Source organism: Acomys minous, assembly GCF_964271855.1.
Source record: "Acomys minous genome assembly, chromosome: 12".
Classification (NCBI taxonomy): Eukaryota; Metazoa; Chordata; class Mammalia; order Rodentia; family Muridae; genus Acomys; species Acomys minous.
This window is the reverse complement of record NC_140493.1, coordinates 73175085-73200508: the sequence shown is the minus strand read 5'-3', so window position 1 is coordinate 73200508 and position 25424 is coordinate 73175085. Positions and strand designations below refer to the sequence as shown.

The window sequence follows — 25424 nt, the reverse complement described above, 5'->3', positions numbered from 1 at the left end:
AAAGGGATTACCTCATAGTCAAAAAAAGACAATTAGTTACAAAACAGATGAATTCTAAAATACAACAGGTTACATGTTTTTAAGGTAAACATTTCTTATCTATATATCCATTACATAAGTTCACAGTGAGTTCAGAGTGACAGAGGTTGACAAGGCCGAAAGGTTAACAGGGTCTAAAACCTACAAGAATATATGACTTATCAATTAGAACTGACCTAGCTACACATTTTCCAGCTATCTCTTGTTTATAGTGAGTTCAGGACAATAATTTTATCTGTCCTGATTCTATTATCTGTACTGATTCTAAGAATCAGTAAATTTAAAATGACAGCATGTGATGCCACAAAGTGACAAGGTATAAGGAATTAGAACAGTTTGTATATTTAGACATTAAGGTTTGTGCTTAATGTAGACATTTCTAGGTAGACCCATTATATCTTGGGTTCATATAAAGTTTAAACCAACTTGCCTATGTTATGGTGAATACCAGGATGTGTGTACAAGAAGACCTGTGTACAACAGTACATCCTCGACAAGATCCTGTAGAAAGTTTGCTCAATCAGAGCTGTTCAATACCCAGAAAGTGACAGTTCATGCCAATGCCAGATATTTTTTTCTTTTTCTTTCTTTTTTCTTTTTCTTTCTTTCTTTCTTCTTTTATGTTGTTTAAGACAGGGCTTCTCTGTATAACCTTGGCTTTCCTGGCCTCACTTTGTAGACCAGGCTGGCCTTGAATGTAGCCTTGGATATCCTGGACTCGCCTTGTAGACCAGGCTGGCCTTAGACTCACAGTGATCCACCTGCCTCTGCCTCCGCCTCCCTGAGTGCTGGGATTAAAGGCTGGGCCACCACACCCAGCCCCAATGCCAGGTTTTAGAAAGATGTAGCAGTGCACAATTGATGGGGTTGTCAGAGGTCGGAGGCAGGTCTAGGGTGCTTCACAGTACAGACCTTGCAAAATATCGGATCCCTTGCAGAGATGTATAGCGAGATGGTGAGATCTGTGCCCTCTTCTGGCCTGCAGGCACACACTCAGGCAGAATACTTGTCACAGGGACCAGCTCAGCCGGGGATAGATCCTTGGGAACGAGAGTCTCAAAGCGTCGGTGTGTGAAGATAAGAAGTGACAAACAGAGCAACCGAGCAACCCAGAATTGAGTTTGTATCTGAGTGTATTTTTTAGGCAAGCAGTTTAAAATTTTATACATACATTTTTAAAAACGGGGGTGGGGGGGTGTGTGGCTACATTTTCTCACGGAGATTTAAGGATGTCAGTGAGCAATCAAGCATACATAGTGCAGGTACAGAATGCAAAGTTATTGTGTTGTCTTATTTTGAATTACAACTTTCAATGAAACAATGCAGGGTACAGAACACGCAGCAGAGACGTCATCATTTCTAAGTCCCTGGCTTGGCATCAACATGCATGTGCTCCCTTGGTCCAGGGTCAACGTTCTTTGATAAACTGAACTTATGTCCAGCATCTGTGTGCCAAGACAATTTTTCCCTTAGTTCTTTTTTTAATATCTGAGCGCCACTATCTCGAATTTTTGGAAACACTTTATTTCTCTGTAAGTCATACTATAACTTATTAACTAATGATTAATTTTTCAGTCGTGCCTCTTTTAATAAGTGGAGGTGAAGCAGAACTGCCCCAGCCCCCACCAGTCCCTGGCTGCAGCCCCGAGTTAGGGGCGCCTCACAGCAACGGGGTCCTGCCTCAAAAGCCCTGATTCGGCAGTAGAGTTAAGTTAGGAGACTAGGACTGAATCCCGATGAGAAAAGAAGAACTGCAGTTGCCTTCTCCTGGCAGCATCATCGGCCCCAGTCCAGGAGGCTCTCCCTGCTCGGGGGTCACAGCCTCAGGCTACAGACCCCACTGGAGGGGTCGTGACAAATACTGTATAAATAATAAATCTTTAAAAAAGATATGTAATTTCATTTCCAGGCTCGGTGGCACACGCCTGTAATTCCAACACTTGAAGGCAGAGGCAGGCGATCTCTGTGAGTTCAAAACCAGCCTGGTTAAGTGAGTCCAGGACAGCCAAGGCTACACAGAGAAACCCTGACTCAAAAACCAAAACAACAACAACAACAACAAAAAGATATGTAATTTCTTTGGAAATTCACTTAGGAAATAATGACAGGAAGTCCGTATGTGGCCATTACAGGTATTAATTACTTATTCTAATTTTTTAGTTACTGTTTTTTTGAAATGGGTTTCTCTGAGTAGCCTTTGCCCTAGAACTAGCTCTATAGACCAAGCTGGCCTTGAACGCAGAGATCTGCCTGCTTGGCTATTTTCTAAGTATTTTTGGTCTCTGTTTGGTTTATTATGGAGATCTCAACAGAACCTGATAATAAATATTGAAGGCAGAATGAAACAGAAACATATACATAGCTGGGCATGGTGGTGCACGCCTGTAATCCCAGCACACAGGGAAGCAGAGGCAGGTGGATCTCTGAGTTCGAGGCCAGCCTAGTCTACAAAGTGAGTCTAGAACAGCCAAGGTTATAGAGAAACCCTGTCTCAAAAAACAAACAAAAAAAAAAAAAAAAAGAAAGAAAGAAAGAAAGAAAAAGAGAAACTGGGAGTAATAAATTGACGCTACAAAGGATTACAAACAAACTTGCGTGGGAACTATTAAGTTTTACAGTACTGCCTCTACTATAACTTGAAGATAAGTAACAGTAATGACTAACCAGTCTTGTCAGAAACTATAGAAAAGCAGCGCAGTGGTGGCGCACACCTTTAATCCTAGCACTTAGGAGGCAGAGGCAGGCAGATCTCTGTGAGTTCAAGGCCAGCCTCGTCTACAAAGTGAGTTCCAGGACAGCCAGGGCTACACAGAGAAACCCTATCTTAAAAAACAAAAGGAAAAAGAAAGACTGTGAAAGGGAAATTTTGTAACTAATATAATTGAAGTTTAGGCTTGTTGAGAAAATAAACCTTTCTGTTAAGATTTATTCACCAGTGAGCTAGAGACATGACTCAGAGGTTAAAAGCACTGCTCATCTTCCAAAGGTCCTGAGTTCAATTCCCAACAACCACAGGGTGGCTCACAACCATCTATAATGAGATCTGGTGCCCTCTTCTGGCAGGCAGGCACACATGCAGGCAGAATACTGTATAAATATAAATAAATAAATCTTTAAAAAAAAAAACTTTATTCACCAGGCTGTGTGTGGTGGCACACACCTGTAATCCCAGCACTCAGAGGTAGAGCAGGCGGATCTCTGTGAGTTTGAAGCCAGACTTGTCTACAAAGCGAGTCCAGGACAGCCAGGGCTGCACAGAGAAACGCTGTCTCAAAAATCAAAACGAAAGAAAAAAGATTTATTTACTAAGATACAGCCAGTTAGGCTCCATTTCCATAGACACAGACGGCCTGGCTCCCAACCAGCGTATAGAACCATTCCCATATCAAGATACCGTGGGGGCATGCCTTTAATCTCAGCACTCTTGAGGTGGAACCAGGTGGACCTCAGAGTTAGAAGCCAGCCTGATCCCAGGACAGCCAGGGCTATATAAAGACTCCGCCTCAAAAAAGACAAAACCAAACCAAACATCAAGGTGATGTCCCTGATGATGTTCAGATCCTGGTCCTGTTATCAGGAAAAGTGGAGGACAGAACACAGGGCTTGGTGCATGCAAAGTAAACCCCCTACTGCTAAGCTACAGCGCAGCCCGTGTAATGTTCTGAAACACTGAATTGGTGGACCTCTTATTACACAGCAATTGCTAAGCAACATATATCCCCGCTGGCTGGGCATGCTTAAGGTCACTATTTGCTTCAAGGATCATTACAAAGACCCGCTGATCTCAGCGTAGCTGCAATGCTCGTGATTTCAGTTTGTTACATTGAAAGGGCACAGGCTGAAATGAACAACAGAAGGCACATAAGGTGCGGTCCCGGAGGGCTCCCTCCTCCCAGCAGTGGTACATGGGGACTTATACACTGTGTAACAGCTAGGGATGCTCGCCCAGCTGTGCTGTAGGGTTAGGCTTTTAGTGGGGGGGCGGGGGTTGTCAGTCATGTAAGTGTGACTTGCAGGCCCACAGGCTGGTTGAACCAACAGTCCTAGATGAAGCCAAAGTGATAGGGAGCGGTCCAAAGTCCTTCGCATTAGGCTGGCTGTTGAGGGCTTAGAGGTCACGACATTCAGGAGACACTCCAGGCCAGCTCAAGGTTCAAAGAACTCAAATCTGTTTAGTTAATCCTTACACACACACACACACACACACACACACACACACACACACACACACACTAACTTCAAAAGTGGGCAGAGGCATACTGTGTAGGCCAAGCTGGCCTTCTCAAACTTGCAGTGATCCCCCAGCCTCCGCTTCCCAAGTAGTGCTGGCCATATCCGGTTTCCTTAAGAGGAATTCTCTAGTTGCCCCTAAGCAGAGGGACTGCAAAGAGGCCACTGTTGTAACCCCGGGGGGCTTCATGACCGGACTTGCTTTATCTCCAGGTAGTTCCCAGGACTTAAGCCGTACACCCAGAAGGCAGGATGCAGAGGGACGGATGCAGAGACCTCACATTCATACAGAAGCCTCCTCTGGTCAGCCACTGAGTAGAAGGCAAGTTTCATCAGCTCAAGGTCCAGCCATACGCCCACAACCTCAGGGCGGCCCAAGGGAAGGTCGGTTTTCTTCACCATGGCCCAAGCAGAGAACTGGCCAGGCCCTTTCCACTCTATACACCAAGAGTCCTCAGTCCGCCCCAGGACCTGGTCCCGCCTCATGCGCCAGGAAGCCACCCCGACAGCCCAGTGGTTGCAGTTCCTAGTGTCCACTTCCCAGTATTTCTTCCCAGAGGAGAGGGCCTGGGAACATAAGACCTGGCTAATTAGAAATCTCTCGCAACTCCAAGGATAAGGCTGTTGATAGCGAGACACGGTCACCCTGCGCCAATTGTTGGAAACCTCCAGGTTACAGGAGATGCTCCTCAGGTCAAAGGTGGGACTGATGGCCCCTGCAGAGAAATAAGCACCACAGCCAGTTATGTTTTTCATTTTTGCATATGGGTGTTCTGCCTGCGTGTACATCTGTGTACCATACATACACAGTGCATACAGAGCCAAGAGGAGTCCCGGGGACTGGCATTCCGCACCGCCGTGAGCCACTGAGAGGGTGCGAGAAATCAAACCTGGGTCCTCGGGAAGCATAGACACTGCTCTTAACCACTGAGCCATTCCTCCAGTCACAGATAGCCGGCTTTTGACCATCCGTGCTGGAAGTCATTCACACAATAGCAAAAAGTAGCATCTTACCTTTTTGGTGTGAGGTGAAACATAAAACTGACACATGAACTTGTAGAAAGCTCTACATAAGCCTTCAGGCTGTGCTATCAATGCCCTATCCCTGCATTACATTTTGACCTCCCGGGAGGAAGCTATCTCTGAATCCCACAAAGCAAGGTCAAATTTGCTTTTCTCAATACCTTTGTATGACCATAGCTATCTACACCCTGATTTATGTGTTGTTCACTGGTTTTTTGTTTTGTTTTGGGTTTGTGTGTGTGTGTGTGTGTGTGTAGGGGGATTTTTCGAGACAGGGTTTCTCTGTGTAGCCTTGGCTGTCCTGGACTCGCTTTGTAGACCAGGCTGGCCTTGAACTCACAGAGATCCGCCTGCCTTTGCCTCCTGAGTCCTTGGATTACAGGCGCACAGGCGCACAGGCGTACAGGCATACAGGTGTGCACCGCCACACCCGGCTCCTGTTGTTCATACTTTTCTCCCCTTCCTTTCTCCCTCCCTCCCTTCCCGTCTAGTGCTGGGACTGAGACCCAGCGTCTTGCACATACTAGACAAATGCACTCCCAGCCCCCACTGTCAAGTGCTAACGCTTGAACGCCATGGCTTCTCTGCTCCAGGCACTACTCTTTCTCCCTCTCGACCTCTCATGTAACCCTTAGGCAACTTTACCATGTCAGTGTCATCACTGCAAAGATAAAGAGAACCAAGCTGGCCCCACACCCAGGAGGCAGAGGCAGGCAGATCGTTGTGAGTTCGAGGCCAGCCTGGTCTACACAGTGAGTCCAGGACAGCCAAGGCTACACAGAGAAACCCTTGTCTTAAAAAACAAAACAAAATAAAACAAACGAGAGAGAGAGAGAGAGAAAGAGAGAGAGAGAGAGAACGCGAACCAAGGCCCCAAGTGGTAACTTGTCCAGGCTTGCACAGCTCTCTAAAGAGCCACTAGAGTCAACATCCAGGGTTCGGGAGCTGTGCACTCTTAAGGACCACTCTAGCCCGGGTTAACACAGTATATCTGTAGGTGGGAAAGCAAACAGGCAGCTGTAACTGATGACACCAGCATGGATGTAAGGGCTCAAGGACCTAGCTGAGCCTGTACTTTAGGCCTCTGAACCCTCTTTGCCTTTATATGAAGCTCTCCATATGGAGAGACCTAGTCTAGAAGAAAAAATATCCAAGAAAAAAAAAGCCAAAGACAGCCAAGAAGTAGTGGTGGCCCCACACCTTTAATGCCAGCACTCAGGAGGCAGAGGCAGGCAGATCTCTGAGTTCGAGACCAGCCCGGTTTACAAAGCAAGTCTAGGACAGCCAAGGCCTACACAGAGAAACCCTGTCTCAGGGGGGGGAAAAAAGGAAAAAAAAGAGAAGGAAAAATAAAAAAAGACAATTGAAGTCATAGATTAGGTACCACAGAAAAGAGATGGGCACGGCACATGCAGCATGCAAGTAGTTTCGTTTGCTCTTTCAGGTTGAGTATCGTCTAACCCAGGCTGGCCTCAAACTCACAAGGTAGCTAAGGGTGACCTTGAGACACTGATCCTCCTGCCTCCGCCTCCCCAGCTCTAGGCTTACAAACACGCCCCACCACCCCTGATTTAGGCAGTGCTGGGGGAGTCTTGTGCATGCTGGAAAGTTCTCTATACCCCAGCCCCAGTAGGGACGTGTTACGTGGGCCTCATACTTACACAGGGCAAGCTGAGAAGCGTCTCTGGGTGCGGGACACCCCTGGTCAGGCGGCGGGCATAAGGAAGAAGATGGCATTTCTAGGAATTAAAAGAATAATTAAAAGGAGGGCGCTCCATTAGCAAATGTCAAACGAAAGGCGTCCAACTGTCCCGGTGTGGGCACAGGCCTGCGTTCTTCCTTGTTAGCACATTTCTGGATGTCTAGGTAGTGCCAAACACCACGTTCAGACCAAGTATATGCAGCCCCATGTTAGCATTGTGGGACTTTTTGGTTCATTTTTTTCAAGACAGGGTTTCTCTGTGTAGCCTTGGCTGTCCTGGACACACTTGCTAGACCAGGCTGGCCTCGAACTTACAGAGATCCACCTGCCTCTGCCTCCCGAGTGCTGGGATTAAAGGCGTGCGCCACCACACCTGGTGGGACTTCTTTTTTTTTAAACCCTCCTCCCTCCCTCTGCAAAACCCACACTCCAGCTCGCTAGCAGGGATTTTCTTTTTTTAATCGTTGTTTTTGTTTTGTTTTGCTTTTCGAGACAGGGCTTCTCTGTGTAGCCTTGGCTGTCCTCGACTCATTTTATAGACCAGGGTGGCCTCGAACTTACAGAGATCCGCCTGCCTCTGCCTCTTGAGTGCTGGGATTAAGGCGTGCGCCACCACGCCCAGCTATTACCAGGGATCTTATTCATATGTTCTAAACTTTAAGAACCATATAAGCAGCCGGGCGTGGTGGCGCACACCTTTAACCCCAGCACTCGGGAGGCAGAGGCAGGTGGCTCTCTGTAAGTTCGAGGCCAGCCTGGTCTACCAAGTGAGTCCAGGACAGCCAAGGCTACACAGAGAAACCCTGTCTCAAAAAACAAACAAACAAACAAACAAAAGACCCATATAAGCCCCATAGACAGAAAGTGTTTCCTGACAGCGCCAACTCCCTCTCCATGTTCCTAAGTGTAACTATGCACTTGAGCATTATACACAGTTGTTGCAGGATGTTTGGTTCCATTGTGAACCCCGAGACTATGACCTGTAAAAACTTGTTTCTTGTTTGGCTTATTCAGCCCTAGCACACACCTTTAATCCAAGAGCTCTCTGTACACAGGATTTAGTAAAATTAACCCTAGGTCCAGAGGCGGAGCAAGAAACCAGCCGAAAAGGATTAAGGAGGAAGGAGGGACTTTAAGAGAAGAGAATTTAGGACAGCCTGGAGAAAAAGAAAGAGCTCTTCAGTTTTTGGCTTTTTCCTCCTGGGCCTTCAGCTGAGCTAGCAAGCTCTTCGGCCTTGGGTTTCTGGCTTTTTCCTCTGGGATGTGAGCTGAGGAGGAAGGTCAGCTGGGTGCGTTCTCTGCTTCTCTGAGCTGGCAGGTTTTCACCCACCATCTGGCTCCCAAGTTTTCATTGGTAAAATGGAATGGGTTGGGATTTTTCCCCCCCATTATAACAACAAACAGTAGACTGTAATGACCCTGGGAAGGCAGGAACAGAGACAGTGAGGAAAGCCCTATAGCAAAGGTGAACTTTGACCCCATTTGTATCTTTTTTCCCCCATTTTCATTTGTGTGGCATGTGCATGTATATGCATATTTCTGCATGCGTGGGTGCTTGTGCATGTGTTTTCACACATGGATGCACATGAAAGCCTGATCTTGATGTTGGCAATCACTTTCAACCAAGGCTGATGGATCTGGACCCAGGGAGACCTGCACAAACTATTGCACCAACAAAGGACAAGGCATGCAGTAAACCTAGACCCCCTGTTCAGATCTAGCCAATGGACAGCTCGTTCTCCATGGTGTAGGGAGAGCGGGGACTGCCTCTGACATGTACTCTGGTGCCCGCCCCGATTTGATCACTTCCCGTTGGTGGGGAAGCAGGCTATCTAGATGATAGCCCGGCCTTAATTTCTTATTTTATCTTATTTTGTTTTTTCCAGACAGGGTTTCTCTGTGTAATGGTGCGGGCTGTCCTGGAACTCACTTTATAGACCAGGCTGGCCTCGAACTCATGAAGATCCACCTGCCTCTGCTACCACATCCAGTTTTGTTTCCTTAATTTCTCATGATAGACCAAGACCTTTAAAAAAAGATTACTTATGGGCTGGGCCATGGTGGCACACACCTTTAATCCCAGCACCTGGGAGGCGGAGGCAGGCAGATCTGTGAGTTCAAGGCCACCCTGGTCTACAAAGTGAGTTCAGGAGAGCCAAGGCTACACAGAGAAGCCTTGTCTTGAGAAAAAAAATTACTTATACTTCTTCTGAGGCACTAAGCATGCCAATATATTAGAGTAAAGGAAAATTCAAAATCTGCTAAGAGCAGATAAGGCCTAAAGGTCAACAGTAAACAGTAAAGAATTCATTCTCGGGACAAGTTAGTTCATTCTTAGGACAAGTTTGTAAGTAAAATTTGCTATGCTCTGAAAAGAAATGTGCTGAGATTAAAGGCGTGCGCCACCACACCCGGCCTGGCCCTTCCCTTCTTTGGGGCCATTCCCACTGAGCTAAATCCTGAGTAAAGATCTAGAGAAGAAGTCTGGTTGTTGGCATCTTATTTCCGCTGGATGGTGCGGCGCCGACATGTGAGCATTTGGCCTGCAACATTCAGGTGTGCCTAGCTAGGACATAGTCATTTGGCCTGTAATACCGTACTTCTTAGCCATGGGTAGTAATCACTGACTACAAGGAAACAAGAGAAACTTAAAAAGAATTTTAGTAAGTACTTTTTGAGATTCTTAAATGAGTAAAAGAAAAATCTGAAGAGGCATGTGTGAGTGCTCTAAAAATCCTGCATAAATAAAGATGGCTGGAGCTATTTGGAGCCACTTGCTGGAACTTCAGCAAGAGGTTACAGAGTCTTCCTTTCTGCCAACTCCACACCTCTGTCTCAGGTCACCAAGCTCTCTGGATTTGAACTCCAACAAACAACCAAGGTTATCTTGTCCTTGCTGCCCGAGAGAGGGCAGAGAGCCCACACATATCTCTGTCCCTTTTGACCATGGCTAGACAGTCTAAAGTAAGAGCTCCAAGTTTGCCAGGAAGTTTTAGGACGTGCTGCTGCTGCAAGCTCTCGCGGAGCACCAAGTGCGGATTTACCACAGAGACATTTCCTCAAGGTTCAAACCGTCTCAGATCGATTTCTCAGCCTCCGCTGACTCAACCCAAACACAGCAAAGGCTTTGCTGAAACATTTCACTCAGAGCCAGTCACAAAGGCTTTACTACACGTGGTACAGCGTGTCTCAAATCAGCTAACTCACGAACTATCTTTTTTTTTTTTTTTTTTTTTGAGACAGGGTTTCTCTGTGTAGCCTTGGCTGTCCTGGACTCACTTTGTAGATCCGCCTGCCTCTGCCTCCCGAGTTTTGGGATTAAAGGCCTGCGCTACCATGCCCGGCCATAAAACCTTTTTTGTTTTTCAAGACAGGGTCTCTCTGTGTAGCCTTGGCTGTCCTGGAGTCACTTTGTAGACCAGGCTGGCCTTGAACTCAGTGATCTACCTGCCTCTGCCTCCTGAGTGCTGGGATTAAAGGTGTGCACCACCAGCTAACTTTTTTTAATGTATTATGTATACAGTGCTCTCCCTGCATGTACACTTGCAGGCCAGAAGAGGGCATCAGATAACATTATGGATGGTTGTGAGATACCATGTGCTGGGAATTGAACTCAGGACCTTTGCAGGAGCAGTCAGTGCCCTCAACCTTTGAGCCATCTCTTCAACCCATCTTTGGTTTTTCTTTTCTTTTCTTTTCTTTTTTTTTGTTGTTTTTGTTTTTTGAGACAGGGTTTCTCTGTGTAGCCTTGGCTGTCCTGGACTCGGTTTGTAAACAGGGCTGGCCTCAAGCCCGGTGATCCACCTACCTCTGCCTCCCAACTGGTGGGATTGAAGATGTGCGCCATCATCGCCCAGCTTTAAAGTCATATCCTTCCAGTTATACTTAGTTCTGAAACCTTTTCTCTATAGAAAAGGTCGTTTGTTTCTGCCTGCATGTGCATCTGCACACCAGAAGAGGGCACAAGATTTAACTGTAGATGGTTATGAGCCACCATGTGGTTGCTGGGAATCGAACTCAGGACCTTGCAAGTGTTCTTAACCTCTGAGCCATCTCTCCAACCCCCCAGAAAAGGTTTTTTAAAAAAATCTACTCTAAAATATTATCCTCCCTTTGCACAGTGAGCCCAGAATGTACAGAAGATAAAATAACTAAGTTACACTCAAGTTTAGGATCTAACAGATCCAGACATGCATCTTGTAATCCTTTTTCTACTTGGGTCAGTTAGTTCTCTGTCTGCTTTAGCCCTTAGATGTTTCAAATAATTTAAATCCAAATTATCATGCAAAGTTTGAAATAATTACTTAATTCTAGAGTAGTCAATCAATTTGTGGTTCCTAACCAATTAATATCTCCCAATAATATTTTAAAGTCACTAGGAGCTAGGCATGATGGAGCACGCCTTTAACCCCAGCACTCAGGAGGCAGAGGAAGTCAGATCGCTGTGAGTTCGAGGACAGCTTGGTCTATAAAATGAGTCTAGAACAGCCAAGGCTATACAGAGAAACCCTGTCTTAAAAAACAAACAAGTCATTAAGAGTTTGTAATTGCTTTCTTCTAATCTATACCTTTTGTGGTTGGATTCTCTGTTGACTAAATTAAATCCTGAATAGTTTACAGAATCTGTCTTTGTATCATATCAGGTGGGACCTGTAATCACCAACAAGGTGCAAATTTTTTTTTGTGGTTAATTCAACATTCTTTCTAAGGTGTCTGTATCAGAAGCAGCCAATAAAATATCCACATAATGGTAAATAATATATTGAGAAATTGTTTACAAACCACTTCCAGTGGTCAGTGCACAAGATATTGACATAAAGTTGTACTATTTAACATACCTTAAGGAAGAACCTTCCATTAAAATCTCTCTATCTTGTTCTTGTAATAGGGCAGTGAAGAAACAATCTTTTAAAGCAGTAATTATAATAGGCCACTCTTTGGGCAATATGGGGGGGGGGGGCAGAAAAGAATTCCAGGCTGCAAAGACACCATAGGTTAAATCACTTTATTTACAGTTAAATCAGTTAACATTTTCCATTTTCAAGGTTTTGTTTTTATTACAAATATAGGAAAACAGTAGTTGTAGTTTCCTCCCTGTGTTGAGTACCTAACTGTTCCTTTACTAGCTGCTCATGGGCCTGCAACTTTTTTGTTTGTTTGTTTGTTTTTGTTTTTCGAGACAAGGTTTCTCTGTGTAGCCTTGCCTGTCTTAGACTAACTTTGTAGACCAGGCTGGCCTTGAACTCACAGCGATCTGCCTGCCTCTGCCTCCCGAGTGCTGGGATTAAAGGCGTGCGCCACCACCGCCCGGCCCAGGGCCTGTAACTTTTTAAGGGCTGCTGATACAACCAAATGGGCTTACTAGTTAACCATTTAAAAGGTAGGGAAACTGATATTCTAGCACTCGCCAATACTCCAAATTCCTGCTTTTGTCCTGCTGCTGGAAAACCTGGATAGCCTGCAATTTTCCTTGATAATTTTTTCCAATACTATTTCCAGGAATGTGTACCAGTTTATGTTTGTTTGGCTTTTTTTGAGACAGGGTCTCTCTGTGTAGCCTTGGCTGTCTTGGACTCACTTTATAGACCAGGCTGGCCTCGAACTCACAGAGATCCTCTTGCTTCTCTCTCAAAGAGCGCTGAGATTACAGGCATGCGCCACGGCACCCAGACCGTATTCCACTTTTAACATCATTCTATGAGATGTTTCTGAAATTCTAGTAGTATTAATTTGAGTTCCCCACAGTTGTAACAAATGCCTTCCCATAAGTTTATAGCTGTGTCAGTTACATAAAGTTTTAAACGTCCTACCTGAACTTCAGGCCCTTTGCATCTAACCCATTCTACACTTTACCTCACCTGAGATAATGTTCTAATAACTAAAACCTGAGTGGAACGTCCTATAATGGCCATTTGGGATTCTAAAATTCTTGAGAAATTATAGATACATCAGTTTGTTCCTGGGCCCAAAGCTAGGCCCTTTATCATCTCTGGTTTCCCAACAAAACATTACCGTGCACATCTCTCACTGATCTACACTCACTAATCCAGTGTCTGCCTTTGCCACACCTCCTGCAAACTCCAGGGGCTTGAGGCCTTCTATTCTGGTTATTCTCCAAAGTAACGGGACGTCGACGACAATCTTTCCTTAAATGTCCCAATTTCCCACAATTGAAGCATTTCATATTCTGAGCCTTAGCTAAAGCCTGTTCAGCATCAGCAGTAGCTTTAATCCATTCCTCTAGAGGAGCATCCTTATCCTTCAAGGGCCTTAGAACTTTCTGACATTCTCTATTGGCGTTCGAAAAAGCCAAGACTTTAATTAGCAATTCACCTGCATATGAATTTGCTATTATTCTATTCACGATCAGAGTTAATCTCTCTAAAAAATGAGCGTAGGCTTCCGTTGGGCCTTGTAAAACTTTTTCGAACAATATAGATCTTTTCTTCTGCTCTTCAACATTATCCCAGGCCGTTAAAGCCACTACACGACACTGCTCTATAGTGGCATCATTGAACTGTACCTGCTTTCTTAGGTCACAATACTGACCCTCACCTAACAGTTGATCCTTCCGTATACTCACTCCGCTAAACCGATTACACCGTTCCATGTCTTCTGCTACTATGGTCCTCAATTTAAGCCACTGGCAATGAGGAGAACCATCGAGGACAGCCGCCATCAAGTCCCTCCAATCTTGTGGAGTAACTTTATACTGAGTAGACCAATCGTTTAAAATCTGTCTTAAATAGTGTGAATGCATCCCATATGCTGCCATTGCTTCTTTAAATCGCCTCACATCTATCATTTCTGTAGGCCTACCACTAATCTGAACATAACCTTGAGAAGATTGGCTGTTTGCAGACATTTGCTGCTCAGTGCCTGGAAACACCTGAGGCGGCGTCTTTATGATCTCGGGAAACCACTCCTCAATACCTTCATAAAGAGGCGTTCTAGGTTCTTGATTAAATGCTTCCCTTTTTTCTTCTTTTATTCTTTGTCTCTGCAGGCTTTCTGTTTGAAAAATAAAAAAATTCCGGTCCTATGAGTACAACAACATTTAAGACATGTTTACACTTAAGTTCCTAGCAAAGTACACATGCTTCTTTCACAAGAATGGGTACTGCTGACTCAGAGATGGCGGCCAAGATTTAGGGTCTAGGGAGACTGTCTGAGGTAAACATAATGCCTGTAGGAGTCAGGATTGGTCTGCCCCCAAGATAAGAGAGAAAGTCACATCACTCATAAGAATGGGTTTTTAGAGCTGGGTATGGTGGCGCACACCTTTAATCCCAGCACTTGGGAGGCAGAGGCAGGAGAATCACTGTGAGTTCAAGGCCAGCCTGGTCTACAAAATAAGCCTATTTCCAATCTCCTCAGTCCAGGACAGCCAAGGCTAAACAGAGAAACCCTGTCTCGAGTAACCAAAAATAAATAAATAAATAAATAAATAAATAATAATAATAATAATAATAATAATAAGGCCGGGTGTGGTGGCGCACGCCTTTAATCCCAGCACTTGGGAGGCAGAGGCAGGCAGATCGCTGTGAGTTTGAGGCCAGCCTGGTCTACAAAGCGAGTCCAGGATGGCCAAGGCTACACAGAGAAACCCTGTCTTGAAAAACAAAAAAAACAAAAAACAAAAAAAATCAAAAAAACAAAAACAGAGGTCCAAGGCAGCCTATTTCCAATTTCCTCAGGTCAAAAGCAAAGAAGAGCTGCAAGATGGGATCCCAGTTCACACGCCTTAAAAATATTCTGCTTTGCTCAAGAGCCTATGCTACAGAAAATACCTTGAGTTCATATCCTAAAAACTACACAGCCATGGACATATCTCTGCCCACTCCTACTCAACTCACACCACTACAGTGAACCAGCTATGCTCTAGGTCCTGTCCCCAAACAACAAAGCCAGGGGCACTTGGCCATTTCACCCAACTCCCTCAAGCAGTCCTGCTCCAATAAATAACATCAGCTCACCCTGAATTTGTTCTCCAGGAGCTTCTTTACATATGTCAATCCCTTGCAGTTTGTCCTGAATTTCTTCTAAATTATGGAGAATCTCTGGAATTTTCCACTGAGATGCACTGGAAGTCACTGGCTTTGGAGAACCGTAGGAATTGTATTCGTCAGAGGAAGAAACCTATTGGTTAACGAGGAAACAAGTCAATGAAAGCCAACCATGAACTCAATACACACTCAAGCTTTGCCTGACATCTACATGTACACCTGCAGGCCAGAAGAGGGCACCAGATCTCATTACAGATGGTTGTGAGCCACCATGTGGTTGCTGGGAATTGAACTCAGGACCTCTAGAAGAGCAGCCAGTGCTCTTAACCTCTGAGCCATCTCTCCAACCACTTTCCATCTATATTTTAAAATGTAAGACTAAACAGGCTTGTTTTCTTTTGGGTTTTTTTGGGGTGGGGTGGGGGGAGGGTTTCTCTGTGTATCCCTGGCTGTCCCGGACTCACTTTGTAGACCAGGCTGGCCTCGAACTCATATACCCACCTGCCCCTGCCCTCCAAGTGCTGGGATTAAAGGTGTGTGTCATCACCCGGCCTACTTGTTTCTTTTAATTTTATGTTTATGGGTGCTTTGTCTTTGTGTGTGTGTGTGTGTGTGTGTGTGTGTGTGTGTGTGTGTGTGTGTGTGTGTACACACACCACACATCGGCCTGGTGTAGGAAGACATCAAATTGCCTGGAATTGAAGTTACAGGTGGTTGTGGGCCATCATGTGGGTGTTGAAGGTTAAACCCAGGTCATCTGAAAAAGCAGCAAGTGCTTCTAATTGCTGAAGCGTCTTTCTGGTTCCTTTTTTTTTTTTTTTTTTTTTTTTTGGTTTTTTGAGACAGGGTTTCTCTGTGTAGCCTTGGCTGTCCTGGACTCACTTTGTAGACCAGGCTGGCCTCGAACTCACAGCAATCCGCCTGCCTCTGCCTCCCGAGTGCTGGGATTAAAGGCATGCACCACCATGCCCAGCAAGAACCTTTTTATTTTGTGTGTATTTGGTATATGTGTGCCTGTGGTATATGTGCTCGTGGAAAAGGGTATCAGGCGCCCTGCTTTGGCACTCTTCACCCTATCCCCTTAAGACAGGGTCTCTCGCCAGGCGTGGTGGCGCACGCCTTTAATCCCAGCACTCGGGAGGCAGAGGCAGGCGGATCGCTGTGAGTTTGAGGCCAGCCTGGTCTACAAAGCGAGTCCAGGACAGCCAAGGCTAACACAGAGAAACCCTGTCTCGAAAAACAAAAACAAACAAAACAAAACAAAAAAAAGAACAAATAGTTGGCCAGGCGTGGTGGCACACACCCTTAATCCCAGCAGAGGCAGTTGACTGCTGTAAACTCAAGGTCAAGCCTGGTCTACAAAGCCAAGGACACACAGAGAAATCCTGTCTCCAAATCCTTTGTCTTTAGGTTTTTTAGCCTCCTCTTAAGCTGTCCAGCTTTTTGGGCCTTTTTCTTTTCCTTTTTGTTTTTTTTTGGGGGGGGGGGTTCTCTGTGTAGCCTTGCCTCTCCTCCAGAATACTGGGATTAAAGGCATGTGTCACTATGCCTGGCTTTTGGGCCTTTTTTATGGGGCCCTGAGCTGAGGAAGAAAGTCAGCTGGGTGCCTCCCCTGCCTCTCTGAGCTGGAAGATTTCTGCCCCAGCATGGGGCTCCTGAGTCTTTATTAGTGAGAAGATAGAAAAGCTGTTTTTCAACCCTGGCCACTCAGTATCTTCCTAGATGGCCACAGGGCTATTCTAAAACTACACCCTCGTACCTGTCCCAATCACCAGACAGCACATGATGTCCCAAGCTGAGCTCTTGCCCCCTCAAGGATAAAATAACTAGTAACCAATCATTTTAAAGGTCAACTAACCAATCATGTTTGTACTGAATTCTGCTTCTGTAAGAGTATAAAAGACCCAAGCTTTGCTAATTTGGGGTTTCCAGCTCAATAGAGCTTGGTAGACCCCATCGCCATGGATCAATAAAGCATCCCTTGCTGTTCGCATCGGACTGGACTCTCATGTCTCATTGGGCTCCAGGAAGTAGGACCTAGCCCCGCAGGTCTTACATTAGTAAAATAGAACATTTGGGATTTTCATTTAAACAACAGGGTTCAATTCCCAGCACCATCATGGCAGCTCACAACTATCTATAACTACAGTTCCAAGAGATCTGACATCTTCACACTAATACACATAAAATAAACTTAAATAAATTATTAAGATATAAACAAGCCTGTCCTGGATTCGCTTTGTAGACCAGGCTAGCCCTGAACTCATAGCGATCCACCTGCCTCTGCCTCCAAGTGCTGGGATTAAAGGTGTGTGCCACCATGCCTGGTTAACTGTGCTGTTTTTGAGATACCCAAGAGGAAGAGTTAACAAAAAAGAAAGCAGTGCAGGGGCTGGAGAGCTGGCTCAGAGGTTAAGAGCACTGACTGTTCTTCCAGACGTCCTGAGTTCAATTCCCAGCAACCACATGGTGTGGCTCACAGGCAAAACACCCATAAACATAAGATGAATACATCTTGAGGCTAGAGAGATGGCTCAGTGGTTAAGAGCACTGCCTGCTCTTCCAAAGGTCCTGAGTTCAATTCCCAGCAACCACATGGTGGGTCACAACCAGCTATAATGTAACCTGATACCCTCTTCTGGCCTACAAGCAGACAATACTGTATACTTAATAAATAAATATTTTAAAAAATTAAAAAAATAAAGATAAATACATCTTTAAAAAGGAGGTGAGCGAGGTGGCACATGCCTTTAATCCCATCACTCAGGAGGCAGAAGCAGGCAGATCTCTGTGAGTTTGAGCTCAGCCTGGTCTACAAGTCCAGGACAGCCAACGCTAACACAGAGAGACCCTGCCTCGAAAAATCAGAAAAAGAAAAAAAGAAAACCCAAAAAATAAGAAAATGAAACAGATCCTAAGGGTCACTAAGATGCTTTTAGAGAGAACTGATTATGATTAGGTAGAGTGAATCCCACCTACTCTAAGCTACCATTAACTCAGATCCAGCATGCTGGATTTCCAATCACCCATAGTTGGCATTAAAGAGACTAGAGACCACTGGCATTCCAAGCCTCATACTGCCGTGGCTGGAAGCTGTCCTTCATCCTAGCCCCTCCCCACCGGAACCTACCTTGCCCACTCCAGAGCTCAAGCCAGATCTTTCAATTTCAAGTCTGTTGACAACGTCTATAAGCTGCCCCACCAGTTTGGTCAGCTCCTGGATCACTTCTGTGGTGCTTTTCTGTACGGTCACCTTTAAAAGAGCAAAATGAAGCCTCTGATTCCCAAAAACTGGACATAGGAAACACAACTCAATAAACACCAAGGCAGACATGTACACCAATGGTTAAAGAAAAAAAAAACCTGGTCTAGCCTGGCGGTGGTGGCACACGCCTTTAATCCCAGCACTCAAGGAGGCAGAGGCAGGCAGATCTCTGTGAATTCGAGGCCAGCCCTGTCTACAAAGTTAGTCCAGGACAGCCAGGGCTACACAGAGAAACCTTGTCTTGAAAAAAGAAAACAAAAAACAAAAAAGACACAAAGGGGCATGGAGTGGACCCACTCACACGAAACATATATAATAGGTAAATTCAGATGAGACTTGTGCAGTGGTTTGGAGGGCCAGGAATTAGGTGTATCAGTGGGTATCAATGTCCTATTTACGGCGATGTAATCACTATGACAACAGCAATGACAGAAGTCATTGAAATGTACACTAAAAAAACAAAAAATCTGTTTAAGCCAGGCCTGGTGGCACACACCTGTAATCCCAGCCTGGTCTACAAAGCAAGTCTAGGACAGCCAGGGCTACACAAAGAAACTCTGTCTTGAACAAAAAACAAAACAACAACAAAACTGTTCAAATGGTTCACCAGGCATGGTGGCACAGGCTTTTAACCCCAGGTCTTGAGAAGCCGAGGCAGGCAGACCTCTGTGGGTTCATTTGGTCCACCCGTGTAATCCCAACCCTGGAAAGCTGAGCGAGTCCCGCTCTCCATGTTCGAAGCTACCTTGGTCCAGACTAATTAGATCCTGACTCAATAAATAAATAAACAAACCAGGCGGTGGTGGCCCACGCCTTTAATCCCAGCACTCAGGAGGAAGAAAACTCTCTGTGAGTTCAAGCTGGTCTACGGAGCCAGTTCCAAGACAGCCAGGATTACACAGAGAAAACCTACCTCAAAAATAAAATAATAAAACAAATAGCTACATAAATAAATAATTGAATTAAAGAGTTAAAATGGACTTAGAGTTTGTTTTGTTTTTGGTTGGTTGGTGTCTGGTTTTTCCAGACAGAGTTTCTTTTCCCTGTGTAGCCTTGGCTTGTCCTGCAACTCACTTTGTAGACCAGGCTAGCCTCAGATTTTCGGGCTCCCAAAACCTGGGGTTGCGGGCATGGGCTCACCACGCCGGGCTTTTCTATTTCTTTATACACCTTCCGGGACTTTCTTTTAAAAATTGACAGGAAAACAAATTAGACTGAGAAAAACTCCTTGGCAGAAGAGACCCTGAAGGCAAGAGGCAGGCACAAGGGGGCGCACGCGGCCCGCGGGAGCGTTGCAGGCTTCCTACCTGCGCAGGCGGGGGTCGCCGCGGAGATCCCGGCGGGGCAGCGGGTTCGGGGCCAGCCTCGAGCTCCTGCGCCGCTCGGCGGTACTTGTCCACCAGGTCCTGAAGCAGCGTGTTCTTGTGCAGCTTGGGCTTCGCCGCCGGGCCCTCCCGGCAGAGGGGGCAGGCCCAGGGGCAGCCATGCACGCCCGCCTGCTGCGAGACCCACGTGTCCTGGAGGCACCGGAGGCAGAAGCTGTGGCCACAGGGCAGCGTGGTGGCACAGTCCAGCAACTCTTGGCAGATAATGCAGCTCAGGTCCTCCTCGCTCAGCCACACGGGGATGGCGGTGGCGACGAACGCGGCCGCCATAACTGAGGGAGGCGCAGAAGTAAAGTTTCCGCTTGGACCCACCGACTACCTCAGCTTCGCCCCGCCCCGCCCCCTGAACGCAACGCCCCGCCCCCTGGACGCAACGCCCCGCCCCCTGCCCGCCCCGCCCATCACCTCGTCCCGCCCAGCCGCTCGCTGTTGCCGGAGCCTCTAAAAGTTCTCAGCGCTACTTGCCGCCTTGGCCTCTGGCCTGCAAAGTTCTCTCTCCTAATCCTCTGGGTACTGCTCTCTCCATCAACGTACGACGACTCCAACAACTTACGCTATGAAAAGGGTTCACTTCAGGAACTCATTTTAGGGTTGTGTCCACTAGTTGTCGCATTGTATTTTCTGAGATCCGTGCAAACAAGGCGCACCAGAGTGCAGGGGCTGCCTAAGTGTAATACCGGAAATTAAACTTGCTGCAAGCCCCACCTGCCCAAGGACCAGGTAACTTCCTCGGATGCTGGGAGCTGTAGTTCAAGGGCAAAAGAATGAAAGCTTCATGGGAAAGTAGGTGACCTGTGGATTTTGTCCTACAACACGGTCCCTCGGGGCCACTCACCTGGGAGTTTCTGAGAGTGGTCCAGACCAAAGTCTATCTTGGTCAATATTTAATAAAGCGCTGGGGGAGGCAGAGGCAGGCAGATCTCTTGTGAGTTACAGACCAGCCTGGTCTATAGAGTGAGTGAGTCCAAGACAGCCAAGGCTACACAGAGTAACCCTGTCATGAAAAACCAAAAATAGCAGGCATGTGGTGGCACATGCCAATAATCCCAGCACTGGGGAGGCAAAGAAATAAAAGAAAGGAAGAAAGACCAAAAATAAATAAATACGTAAATACATATAAAGTAAATAAAGCAAGCTTGCTTCACATACCTTTAATCCCAGCACTTGGGTGGCAGAAGCAGGTGGATCTTTGTGAGTTGAAGGCCAACCTGGTCTACAGTGAGTTCCAGAACAGCCAGGGCTGTTTACCCCCCCCCCCCCGCCCCCGCCCCCTTCAACCCCCTCCTGACTCACTGTCTCTGTGTCTTCTACGGGCTCTCCTCCTTTCCTACAATACACTTTCTTACACCAGATCTATCGCTTGACTCTATCGATACCTAGGGGGTTACGTCTCGCCGCGGGCCTTGCCATGGTACCCCTTACCACCACGTCATTATTAGAGATCATGACAAGGGCTTCATGGAGAAACCACATAAATAAACAAATAGCCTATGTAGAGCTGTTCCTTTGTCAGCCAGGCTGGCCTTGAACTCACACACAGCCCGGCCAGGTCTTTAGATTTGAATTTTGTCTATGTGCTAAAAAAAATATCTACTCTAAGATAATCTCTTCTCTCTGCATAAGAATTCCTTTGGGAGCCGGGCGTGGTGGCGCACGCCTTTAATCCCAGCACTTGGGGGGCAGAGGCAGGTGGATCCATGTGAGTTCAAGGCCAGCCTGGTCTACAAAGTGAGTCCAGGACAGCCAAGGCAACACAGAGAGACCCTGTCTCAAAAAAAAAAAAAAAAAAAAAAAAAAAAAGAATTCTCTTGGGAGAATTAGTAGATGACAAAGTAACTGAAACACAATCCAGCTTTGAATCCAAGGGATCTCCATGTGCATCCTCTAACCTCTTTCCTACCAGAACCAGTTCTCTCTCAGCCTCAGCTGATAATTTTCTTGGACTGTTTAAGTCTTTATCAGCTTGCAAGGTTTGAAATAAATTACTTGGCTCTTGAGTAGTTAATCCAATTGTGGGCGGTAGACAGTTCATCTCTCCCAACAATTTTTCAAACTCATTAAGAGTTTGGGTTTTTGTTTTTGTTTTTTTGTTTTTTTGTTTTTGTCATTAAGAGTTTGTAATTGATCTCTCCTGAGTTGTACTTTCTGTGGTTGAATTTTCTGTAAACTTATTTTATATCCCAAATAATTGATAGATTATCCTCTTTGCATTTTTTCTTTCTATTTATTTATTTATTTATTTATTGTGTTTTGGGGTTTTTTTTTTTTTTTTTGGTTTTTTTGAGACAGGGTTTCTCTGTGTAGCCTTGGCCATCTTGGACTCACTTTGTAGACCAGGCTGGCCTCGAATTCACATTGATCCACCTGCCTCTGCCTCCCGAGTGCTGGGATTAAAGGCGTGCGCCACCACGCCCGGCCTATTTATTTATTATGTATACAGTGCTCTGCCTGCAATGTACACCTGCATGCCAGAAGAGGCCATCAGATCATATTATAGATGGTTGTGAGCCACCATGTGGTTGCTGGGAATTGAACTCTGGACCTCTGGAAGAGCAGTAAGTGCTCTTAACCTCTGAGCCATCTCTCTCCAGCCCTATTTTTTTTTCAAGAGCAATTTATAATCCCTGGTAAAGCAAAATTCTCCTTACTTCAAATCTTTTTTTTCCTAAGGTATCTGCATCTGAACTAGCCAGGAATAAATCATTCATATAATGGGAAATTTTAGATTGAGAAAACTTTTTAGAAATTATTTTTAATGGCTATAGTACAAAATATTAGCACAAGGTAGGACTGTTTAACATTCCTTGTTCTAAGACTTTTGAATCATATCTTTCTCTATTTTTTTTTTTTTTTTTTTTTTTTTTTCAAGACAGGGTTTCTCTGTGTAGCCTTGGCTGTCCTGGACTCACTTTGTAGATCAGGCTGGCCTCGAACTCACAGCGATCCACCTGCCTCTGCCTCCCGAGTGCTGTGATTAAAGGCGTGCACCACCATGCCCGGCTCTGAATCATATCTCTTGATAGTGACTAGGTGTGATCATCAGATTCAAACTGTCTTTGTAAATCAGCATATTGACTTTCACCTAGCAAGGGATCATGGGAAATATCAATACTCTGGCCTGATTTCGTTGGCCTTTACTTCATCTTTTCAACATGATCACCATTGTAACTGAGGACCAGGTGCCAATTTTGCTGCTGCCAAACCGTCCCAGTCTTGGGGGATAACCCTGTTCTGAGTTGCTCGTGAATTTAGAATCTGCTTCACGTAGGATGAAGGCACACCATAGGAGACAATCACATCCTTAAATCTGCTTCACGTAGGATGAAGGCACACCATAGGAGACAATCACATCCTTAAATCTCAAATCTCTCTATAGGATTCCACTCAAATCCGTTATAACTCTGGGGATGCCCATCATCTCCTAGTAGGGTTTTGTATGGGAACCGGATAAACTAAGGTCGGAGTCTAAGAGTCTTGGGCTGCCCTCTTTCGGTTTCACTATGCAGTGGCATGGTAGGCTCTTGTCTAAGGTCCTGCCCATGTCTGAGGCCAGCCTTGTCTACAAAGCCAGTCCAAGACAGCCGGGACTATTACCCAGAGAAACAGTGTCTGGAGAAATGAAACCCAAAAAAACTAAAAAAAAAAAAAATTCTACATACTTCTGCATCTTCCTTGAAAGGAAAAGAAACAATAATGCCACCGGGTCTGTTTCTCTGACCATTTCAGTTGTATGAAATTTCTTTCAGTTCTCTTTTCCTAGTTTGAGGCCTTTGAGCTTTGCTTTCCTCAGCTTGAATTGTTTCCCTCTTCCCTTCCCTTTGACTAGCCTCTACATAGTTTTGAAATTTTCAACTTGAATGTCACTTTTTGTTTTGTTTTGTTTTTTGGTTTTTTTTTTTCTGAATCAGGGTTTCTCTGTGTAGCCTTAGCTGTCCTGGACTCGCTTCGTAGACCAGACAGGCTTCGAACTCACAGAGATCCGTCCGCTTCTTCCTGTCTGAGTACTGCGATTACAGGATTACAGGCGTGGACCACCTAGCAAGTCCACTAATGTCACTTTCCTGAGGGAAGGAATCTTCCCTCTTTGCTCCTTTTCTATTGGCTGGTTACCACATACCATTCCCACAGCATCTTCAGCTGCCCCCTGCAGGCTTCAACGTGCAATAGCAGCGGCCACCAGTTCACGCCTGCCTAGTAAATGGGGCTCAGTACTGCACTTGGGTAGTGATCAAATATATTTACATTGAGTTTCAACAATCAGTGCAGCTTCTTCATATTTTTTCAAGGTTTATTTTTCTTTTTGGTTTTTCGAGACAGGGTTTCTCTGTGTAGCCTTGGCTGTCCTGGACTTGCTTTGTAGACCAGGCTGGTCTTGAACTCACAGTGATCCACCCACCTCTGCCTCCTCAGTACTGGGATTAAAGGTGTGTACCACCACTGTCTGGCTTATCTGAGGGGTTTTTTGTTTTTGTTTTTGTTTTTGTTTGAGACAGGGTTTCTCTGTATTAGCTTTGGCTGTCCTGGATTGACTTTGTAGACCAGGCTGGCCTTGAACTCATAGTGATCCACCTGCCTCTGCCTCCCAAGTGCTGGGATTAAAGGCGTGCGCCACCACCGCCTGGCTTATCTGAGTTTTTATGTCTTCTCAAATGTGCACAGAAATGGAGTCTCTGAGGAAGTTTTGTAAATCTTTCTTTAAGCCAGGCAGAGGTAGAACACGGCTTTAATGCCAGCACTGGAGAGACAGAAGCAGGCAGATCTCTGAATTTGAGGACAGTATGGTCTACAGAGTTCCAGGACAGCCAGGGCTACACAGAGAAATCCTGTCTTGGAAGGAAGAAAAATTTTTTTTCCAGATTTTTTTTTTCCCGAGACAGGGTTTCTCTATGTATCCTTGGCTGCCCTGGACTCACTTTGTAGACCAGGCTGGCCTCGAACTCACAGAAATCAGCCTGCCTCTGTGCCACCGCACCCAGCTTGCAGGTTTCTTTTTGTTATATGTGCATGAGTGTTTGATCTGCCTGTTAAGTGTACGTTGTAAATACAGTGCCTGAGGAGGCCAGAAGAGGGCGATGTTTCCTGTGGAACTGGAGTTAACCATTGTGAGCCACCAGATGGATGATGGGAAAGAGTCCTCTGTAAGAACAGCAAGAGTTCTTAAAACACTGAGCCCTCTAGCCCTCTTGGGAAAAAAAAATCTTAAATATTTTTTATCTTGTTTATGTAAGTGCTAATGATTGAAGTATGCTAAGCTTAGGAACAAAATAAACCTAAAAGTAAAAGGAAAAATTCCCACACTTTAACACTCACAACCTGACTGTTCAGAGCCTGGGCCCAATGACTTGTGATTCCTTGTACAAGCACTTAGAGCTTGAACTCCTAATGACCCATGAGGGGACAGTCTCAAGAAGGTCAACAGCTGCTGGAAAACGTTCTAGTTAACAAGATGGAGAGAGAGCTGTGCAGTGGCGCACACCTTTAATCCCAGCACTCAGGAGGCAGAGGCAGGCAAATCTCTGAGTTCGAGGCCATCCTGGTCCACAAAGTGAGTCTTTGGCTACACAGAGAAACCCTGTTTTGAAAAACAAAACAACAACAAAAAGATAGAGCCATAGTTACTTATCTATCCAGACACAAAGCCTGTGCAATCAAGTAACCCCACTTGTAATGGAGGGACTAGCTTTTCTTGGGCAGCAGAGGTGTTCTGAGAATTCTTTTCTCTCTTGCAGCATTTTTGTTGTTGTTTTGTTGAGACAGGGTTTCTCTATATAGCC

The 25424-nt window shown here is 45.6% G+C and overlaps 2 protein-coding genes across 10 annotated transcripts in view; one reads left to right on the top strand and one right to left on the bottom strand.

Annotated features, from left to right (window-relative positions):
* Positions 1 to 25424, top strand: part of LOC311579674 (protein Njmu-R1) — a 216181-nt gene that overhangs the window by 186470 nt on the left and 4287 nt on the right. The gene's annotated exons all lie outside the window — the stretch shown is intronic.
* RNF135 (ring finger protein 135) lies at positions 1155 to 21179 on the bottom strand. 7 transcript variants are annotated; one of them, XM_084747998.1, is made up of 6 exons: positions 19573 to 19978; positions 18131 to 18253; positions 14971 to 15133; positions 13928 to 14005; positions 6954 to 7031; positions 1155 to 4985 (listed from the first exon to the last, which is right to left on the bottom strand). In XM_084747998.1, exons 1-6 carry the CDS (start codon positions 19918 to 19920, stop codon positions 4456 to 4458), a joined length of 1320 nt encoding a protein of 439 aa, XP_084604124.1. In that variant the 5' UTR covers positions 19921 to 19978; the 3' UTR covers positions 1155 to 4455. The 7 variants fall into 7 exon arrangements, with proteins under 7 accessions (XP_084604124.1, XP_084604125.1, XP_084604122.1 ...); XM_084747999.1 differs by lacking the exon at positions 13928 to 14005; XM_084747996.1 differs by lacking the exons at positions 1155 to 4985; positions 6954 to 7031 and adding an exon at positions 20944 to 21179 and having other exon boundaries at positions 11986 to 14005; positions 19573 to 19922.

Coding starts and splice junctions, on each gene's coding strand:
- RNF135 (XM_084747996.1), bottom strand. CDS start 19,920: ATGGCGGCCGCGTTCGTCGCCACCGCCATCCCCGTGTGGCTGAGCGAG. Junction 18,254..19,572: donor GGCGACCCCCGCCTGCGCAG/GTAGGAAGCCTG, acceptor GCTCTTTTAAAG/GTGACCGTACAGAAAAGCAC. Junction 15,134..18,130: donor TGAGCTCTGGAGTGGGCAAG/GTAGGTTCCGGT, acceptor GTTAACCAATAG/GTTTCTTCCTCTGACGAATA.